The 8,638-nt window shown below is 43.6% G+C and overlaps 1 protein-coding gene across 1 annotated transcript in view; it reads right to left on the reverse strand.

The window, feature by feature from the left end:
* Positions 1-8,638, reverse strand: part of TMF1 (TATA element modulatory factor 1) — a 26,374-nt gene extending 17,736 nt beyond the window's left edge. The window contains 3 exon segments of the mRNA XM_083424755.1: positions 388-491; positions 1,822-3,065; positions 8,243-8,638. Coding sequence (XP_083280881.1) covers positions 388-491; positions 1,822-3,065; positions 8,243-8,408 — 1,514 coding nt within the window. The 5' untranslated portion in view covers positions 8,409-8,638.

Raw genomic sequence — 8,638 nt, forward strand, 5'->3', positions numbered from 1 at the left:
CCCTAGCTAGCAGGACCAGTGGTCAGGGATGATGGGAATTGTTGTCTCAAAAACATCTGGAGGGGCGAGTTTGAGGAAGCCTGCCCTAGAAGCATGCTTACTGAGGCAGCTCATGGGAAAAAGATGGGGCTTTATTAAAATCACCTTGTGGCTACATTACTTAATCAGCAATTAAGTGAATTCAATTCAGTTCCATACAGTCACTGACATCTAGCAAACTCTTTCCAAGTTTTTAAATGGGTTGCTACAATCCGTTTAGCTTAAATTACACAAAAGCTACATTATACAAAAGGCCAACCAAATGCATTTATCAAACAAAAAAATGGTTCACAATGTTTTCACATGATGTGAAGAGCCACAGGATGAATGTTGTCATTTGAAACTTACTCATTAAGATTATCACAAGCTTCTTCCAGGCGTGCCTTCTCTTTACTAACACTTAACAGGCGAGTTTCCCTCATTTCCAGTTTTTCCGTCAGTGAATCAATAATCTGAAGAAGATTCAAGACACAGAAGCTGAGAAGACTGGTAAGATGGCTGAAAGATAGATCTCTTTGGGCAGCATCGTAGAAGCAATGTCCAAAGTTCCACTCAAGTATTTTCTCAAGCAACAAAAGACATTTTACGACATATATGCTGTGCCTCTTTTTAGTCTTTCCCACACGGTCCTAATTCATTTTAAGTTCTGATCTGTTAAGATACAATCAATTGAATATGGTACATAGAGATGTGGTGATGGATTGTGGTTGAGTGCCAGACAAGGTCTGGAGAGACTGAGGTTCAAATTCCTAGTCATGAAGTCTACTGGGTGACTCTGGGCTAACTCAGGGTTGTTGTGAGAACAGAATGCAGAAGAGGACCATGCATATTATCTTGAGCTCTTCGGATATAAATGTAATAAAAATAAATTATGTAGGAAACTCAGGTGGAGTAGATTTTTTTTGGGGGGGGGCGAGTGCAGTAGGAGTGGCTGTGGGGTAGCAGAGGAAGGTGAAACCCCACTGAACGATAACATTTCTGTTTCGGAAAGTGGATGGAGATCACTGGCTATTGATTCATATTGATTTCCAATGGAAATGTTTTGATGGACAGATTATTCATCTTTGATTTTAAATGCACTTGAAAGAAACTGAAGCTATTGTACCATTTGTGATTGTTACAATTTAATTCACAGGATCCCAATTGTTTGATTTACTAGAAAAATACTCATGCATCATTAATCCTTATGCACATCTCCTCAGCCTCCCAAACACGGTATACATACTAGAGTAACCAGATATATACAAAAATGCACACAATCAGCAAGCTCTACCTTTAAAGCCCTAAACGGCCTCGGCCCAGTATACCTGAAAAAGCATCTCCACCCCCATCATTCAGCCCAGACACTGAGACCCAGCTCTGAGGGTGTTCTGGCAGTTCCCTTCCTGCGAGAAGTGAGGTTACAGGGAACCAGGCAAAGGGCCTTATCAGTAGTGGCACTCGCTCTATGGAACCCCTTCCCATTAGATGTCAAAGAAATAAACAACTATCTGACTTTTAGAAGACATCTGAAGGCAACCCTGTTTAGGGAAGTTTTTAATGTTTGATATTTTATTGTGCTTTTAATCCTGTTGGGAGCCAGCCAGATGGACGGGGCATAAATTATTACTATTATTTAAAGGATAATTTCATGACATCAAAACAGAAAGAGGCCTGCAATCGTGCTGCCTTCATCAATCTGACTGAATAATCTTACTGCACCTCTTCTCCCAAGCATAAAAAGGGAATAACCATATCAACAGGGCAGCAGAAAGATGTATATGATGACAGTTCTGGGGTTACCTTGCAAAGCTCTTCTTTTTCACACTCTACACTTGACAGCTTTTCAGCACTGGGCCAATGTACTGCCACCTCCTCTTTCTGAGTCTGTCCATCAGTTTGCACAGAAACAGCCAAGACGTCTGGCTGCTCTGAATTAACAGGGGTTGCACTTCGCCCACTTTCCTCCATTTCTGTTTCTTCTGTGGGTAGTGCAATAATTTCACTTAAGATTTGGTCAGACTTGCTTTTTATAGGTTCAGGCTCTTCAGATTTTAGTGTTGAAGGGCTGAGGGTTACAGATGCCGAAACGCATCCCCTACCCGACAATTCATCGTCTGAATTTATTTCACTCACACTCCGACTGTCTAAAGACTGCATGCTGAACGAGTCTATCCTTTCAAAAGCATCAGAGGAGCAGCAACTCTCAGTCAATTTTTGAAAGTCATCAAGGCGATTATATTCTGTGCAAGCAGATGCTGATAAAAGCTGAAAAGAAGTTTGCATCAGGTGAAGACTAGCTTTCGAATCGGCCGCCTCTTGCCTTGAGCTTACAGAACTTTCACTTATCACACTTTCGTGGTCCAAAACTTCAATATCACTAGTTGTCGACGTCCCTGAGGAGAAAGTGCTAATTGGAGGTGAAGGTGTATTGCTTTGCCGATCCTCACTTTTTCGCTCTTTAGTTTCCAAACCTATACTCTTTGTCTCTGCAGGCAGAGGTTGTGTGGAGATGTCAGGCATATGACCAGGTTCTTCACTTCCTGAACTTGCTTTCACAATAGCAGTGGCTTCTGCTACCTTGAGATTCTGAGCAGATGCTTCTTGATCAGCGTCTTTAGTGCTGTTTTCCTCATGCTCATCTTCATTACGCTTGCCATCGATATCACGTACTGAATTACCTTCTTCTAACTTCTCCTGGGAACTACTGAAGTTTTCCAGTTCCACAGGTGAAATTACAGAGAAATCTTTTCCTTCTGTTTCTGGCAGGTCAGCATGCAGAGATTCTTCCAGTGTGCTTTTTACTTCTTCTTTGGGTCGCTGCGATTTGGTGGGTGGCTTAGACACCACCGGACTTTGCTGTATGCTCTGAACATCCGTTAATGGGAGAAAGGCACTGAAGAAGTTTTCTGATTCATCTACCACAGTCCTCCTGACAGGTTTGGTGATGGCTGTAGGAGATGATATTGGCTGACTTTGCGATTCTGTATCTGCATTGGCTCCCCAGGTAGATGTATCCCATCCTCCACTCGTAAGAGAAGTTGTTCCTATAACAATGAGACGAAAAGGGAAAACCAAATTTTAGAAGTTAAATGCATTGTACAGACTTCACAAATATTAAGGTGTCGTTAGCCCCAATTTCACTTTCTTCTGCATAAACACACATTGATATTACATCCTTTCCTGAAGCAAATTTGGTACAGCTATTACGTACCTATCCCACATTGTGTCTCAATTATGTGTCCAATTATGGATGGTTCCTTGGGGTTGGACACAATCTCCCCTCAATGAATAACCTGGATTCCTACCAATCCAAATGGAAAGCTACACTGCATGAAAAAGCTAAGAGGCTTGGGGTTTTCCCCACAGGGCCTGATAGCTGTAGGTTATGAGAAAGCTAGAGCAATAATCTGCCAACGAATTTGGGATGCCACATGAGCGAGATGAATAAACACCCAGCAATAAAAGATAATAAGAGAAGATTTACCCCAGCAAATTATTTGTCAAAATTACAAATACCTAAATACAGACGGTCATTTACCCTCGCTAGATTCAACGTGCTGCCATCTGCCTTGTTGCAGAGCAGGTTTGAGGGTAAGCCATACACGGAACGGGTCTGCCCCTGCGGCTTTGATGCAGATAGAAACTGTCTCTCATGCCTTGCTACGCTGCCGTTTCTACGGGGATATACGCTCGGTATTTATTACCCCTGCTATGCAAAAATCTCCAAATGAATCTGAACTTCAGTGTCTAAAATCCCTCGTAGAGGACAAGGATCCAGAGATCACGTTAAGGGTAGCCAAATTCTGTGTGATTGCCATAAAACTTAGGGAACAAGCTGTGCTATCATAATGATTAAGGTTTTAAATGATAATTTTAAGTTATATGTTAGTGACTAAGTTTTAATTTATATATATTTTTAACTGTTGCTACATCTGTATTGTCCCTGTTATAAAGGTAAAGGTACCCCTGCCCGTACAGGCCAGTCTGGACAGACTCTAGGGTTGTGGGCTCATCTCACTCTAGAGGACGGGAGTCAGCGCTGTCCGCAGACACTTCCGGGTCACGTGGCCAGCGTGACGAAGCTGCTCTGGCGAACCGGCACCAGAGCAGCACATGGAACGCCGTTTACCTTCCCGCTATAAAGCGGTACCTATTCATCTACTTGCACTTGGGGGTGCTTTCAAACTGCTAGGTGGGCAGGAGTGGGACCTGTTATACCTAATTGCAAATTCAAATGTATTCCTATTGTGTTTTATGACTTCCTTGATATTGTATGTGGGCTGGAACTGGTCTGACTCTGAAATAATAAAATTCATTCATAACCTGTCATGATTTAGATACGGCTCAAAATTGGGCACCTCTGCACTATAAACAAAACCACACTGATTTCTTGATGGCTGACAGCTAAAGCTATATGCTATTTTCATGCAACACCATGCTCATACTTGGCACCAATAATTTTTTTGGTGTTGCATGAGCAAAATGTACACACACCTGACCACAGGAAGCTCTAGTGCAGGGTGTACAACAGGGCTCTCCCCCCCCCCCCCCTGTATATGTTGGATAATATTCCTAAAACGCAAGTATAGGAATGAATCTCAGCTGTGGGATCAATGCAAACAAGAGTAAGTTGTGTGGTGTTCAATAAGTCTGGGCAAAGGTTTACATTTGATCACCCAATATGCTAAAAAGATAGAGATTACAACCAAGCAGCACTTTTTGAGTTGTTGTTGTTTTTTAATTAAACAGCAATTCTCCAGGGTCCTCCTAATGTTGCATTAAAACAACTTTTGAAAACAGTCCTGCTGAGCGCACAGAATTAGCCATGTGCTGCTCTAGATTTTAGCCATCATTTTATTTATTAGATTCATATCCTGCCCTTTCTCCCAAAGGGGCCTAGGTCGGCATCTGTATCTACATCGATGCCTTTACCTAGAGTAAGTGTTGAAATGAAAGGCTTTTCAGATAATCAAGAGGAAAAAATGACGCAAGGAGGAAACAGAACACAAGTCAAATTATAAAGTAAATACATCAGGAAAAGTGCAAATAAGAGTGTGAGGAAGGGAGAGGAAAGAGTAAGAACTGATAATATGAATCCAAGACCAACAAATTGCTAAAGTGGCAACACCATGCACAAACATACTGAAACAGGCACAATAACTCTTTTATCACCCAGAATGAGAGCTGGTAAAAGGCTTGTGTAAAGCACCCTGAGAGAACATAAACAGTGCAATAGAATGGACTGCCAGAGAAAGGCATGTTCCTTTTTATATTATTGTTACATATTATGATTCTATGTTTATGTGACAGAAACCTCCTTGTGAGGTCTTCGTTCTAAAAGGTGGCTTATTTATTTATTTGAAATATTTTATAAATAAGCCACAGACCAAAACACCCTTGATTTCAGACTAACACAACAGTACAGAAATGATGTCAATTTCTTTCAGAAATCATACAGCAGCCACCCCCAACCTGGTGCCCTCCAGATGTTTTGGAGAAGTCCATAATCCTCAGCCAGCATGTCTAATGGTCAAGGCTGATAGGAGTTACAGCCCAAAATACCTAGAGAGCACCAGGTTGTGCAAGGCTGTTCTATACCATAGAGACTCTAAGCAGGAGATGATGTGTGAAAGTCTGGCATGGTGGGCAGCTGAAGGGTAACCACATGCTCACTGAGAGGATAGTATTATGCTTTTGGAAAGGAACATGTGACAGTGTCAGGTAAAATATGCAAAAGAAAAATGAAACTGAAGGCCTTGCTGCCATTTATAGGATACCTGTGACTACTGCTAGCTCACGTTCTCACATACCCTGCCAGTAAAATAAAATGCACAAAGAGCCTTCAAGCTTAATGATCACCCTCATGTAAGCAGCAGGCAACAAACAAGAGTGGGAAATGCTAGAAACAATGACATGTCTGTTATTTATTTTGCCAAATGTTACTTGGGAGATGCGAATGGGGGTGGCTGATAGCAACTACTGTCTAGTTAGGAGCCAAGAAATTAGTACAGATACACTAAGGAAGCAACAGTGGTACAACAGCCTGGGCTTATGAGTTGAAGAAAGGGTCCCAGATGTCCCTGTGGGAAGAGGGGTAAACCAGAATGTAATTATAAAGTTTTCATTCTAAAGATCACAACATTAAATTTAATCAATACAGTGGTGCCCCGCAAGACGAATGCCTTGCAAGACGGAAAACCCGCTAGACGAAAGGGTTTTCCGTTTTGGAGGTGCTTCGCAGGACGAATTTGCTATGGGCTTTCTTTCTTCTTGCGATTCCTGGGGGGGTTTTTTTCGCTCCCCACCCCCTTTTTCTAAGGCACTAAGCTGCTAATAGCCTTTTAGCAGCTAATCCGCTAATCCCTTAAGCCTTTAATAGCCGCTAATAGCCGCTAAACCGCTAATAGCGCTAATGGGCTTGCTTCGCAAGATGAAAAGACCGCTAGACGAAGAGACTCACGGAACGGATTCTTTTCGTCTTGCGAGGCACCACTGTATCTGATGACTCAAATTAGTAGGGTTTTCAATAGCTTTTCAGTACCACAGGCAATCAATATTTTAACCCATTTCAAGCTTTGCCATGTGGTATGGAAGCCGCTGTTTGAGAAAAACATTTCCAAAGCCCCCCTGGGACTAGTTACTGAACAACATAATGGCTATACTGAAGTTAATAACACAGAGTAGCTATGTATGATCTTAAGTAGAAGATAAGATCAACGCAGGCATGAGCAGGGCCAATTATACCACAATGCAAATACAGAACAACCGTCTGTTTGTTTTTTAACATATTTTTAATTAAAGATTTCTTCGTTTACAAAAGTATGTGCAATGTCTCTTTTTTCAAGTTATATTTTCTACGAATCAGTTCCATTTGTTGAGACATTAGTGTTACATTAGGAAGGAAGGAAGAGGTGGAGGGGGGCATGGTGAGTGGGGTTGGGTGGCAATGATTCTATTCTACTTGATGTGTATAGTATTAGAAAAACTAACCAATAAACTTAAACTGACACAAGGCTCCCCTTTATCACATATACAGCCCAACAAGACAACAACCGTGTTGTTTTTTGCCCTATTGTCCTGATCCCTTGAGGTGGGCCAGGACAAGAAACAACTTCATAACTTGAAGTTATGTGAAGGAAGGAATGGAAGCATGTAACTAAGAAAGAGGAGCTTTTTAAAAATAAAAATAAAAATGAGTGTATCAAAAGAAAACTGAATGAGGCAATTACCAGGTCAAGAGAGAAGTGGGAGAGTGGAACCAAGACTGAGAGGATGGGCATGTATAGATGCAACAATGTGAGGCCGTATCTTTTTATTTTATGCCACTACTATGTCTGTTACTTACAAAGGAAAATTTATAGATTATATGCATATGTAAGCATATTGGAAAAACAGCAAATATTGTTTTATGGAGGACAACTTGCAGCACCGTCCTACTCATGCTTATGCAGAAAGTGCCATTGCAATCTGGTGGAGCTCACTCAAAAAAGCAAACATGCACTGGAGGGCAATAATAATAATAACAATAATAATTTGCAGTGCTTTTTTTCTGGTGGTACGCATACCTCTAAACATTTTGTGAATTTTTGTACTTTTGTCCATTTACTGTATTTATTTTTCCCAATTTGAACTATAACATGGTGATTTTCTTGAGTCAAAATGAGAGTACCCCTAAACATTTTTTTAGGGGGGGGAGGAGCACTGATTATTTGTACCAGATCATCTCAGGGCAGTTTACAACATAAAATCACAATATAACCTACACACACACACACACAAAAATACACAACCCAATAATTCCTCCCCCCCCCCCAATATCTTAGCCAAAGCCTCTGAAAGGCACCAGGCAATATTTCTCAACCTGTGGGTCCCCAGATGTTGTTGGACTACAACTCCCATCATTCCTGGCCAGCATGACAAGTGGTCAGGGATGATGGGCGTTGTAGTCCAACAACGTCTGGGGACCCACAGGTTGAGAACCGCTGCCGGAGGGTGGTTTGGGAGCGGGGTGGAGGAGAAAATAAAACCAAATAACCCCCGAGGCGAGGAAAAGGGCTGGCCACGCCAGTCAGGGCCGGTGCAGAGACCCTGTTCGCGCTTGTGCGCCGCAACCACCGGCTGCTGCGGACGAGGCGGCGGGTGGTCGGCGATTCCCTCCGCCGCCCGCCTCGCCTGAAGGGCTGCGGGGTCTGAGGCGAGTCCTCCCCGCGGCTCCACCTACCCGCCTCTCCCGGTCGGGACGGGACACTTCCGCCCTGCGCCGCTTCGCCGCCTTCCTCCTCCTCCTCCTCGGCCTGGATGTCCAGCACCCGGTCGATGGACTTCTGCGCCTGAGACAGAGCCTGCTTGGCGAAGGTCGAGAGCTGAGAGGCGTTGAACCAACTCATCGCCGACGCCGCCCCCGACGCCGTTGCTGCTCCGGCCCCCGCCACGGCTCACGACCTGCCCGCTTCCTTTCCTCCTCCCTCCCGCTCCCCCTTCCTCTATCCGCTGCTGCTGCAGCCGAAGCCCTGCAGGACGCCGACCGCCATGAGAGAAGCGACGGGGAACCCGGATAAGGCAGCTCGCCAGGCAGGAACGCCGACGGCACGCTCCCCCCCCAAACCCGCCCGCGCAT

The sequence above is a fragment of the Podarcis tiliguerta genome (assembly GCF_965153285.1).
Source record: "Podarcis tiliguerta genome assembly, chromosome: 2".
NCBI lineage: Eukaryota > Metazoa > Chordata > Lepidosauria > Squamata > Lacertidae > Podarcis > Podarcis tiliguerta.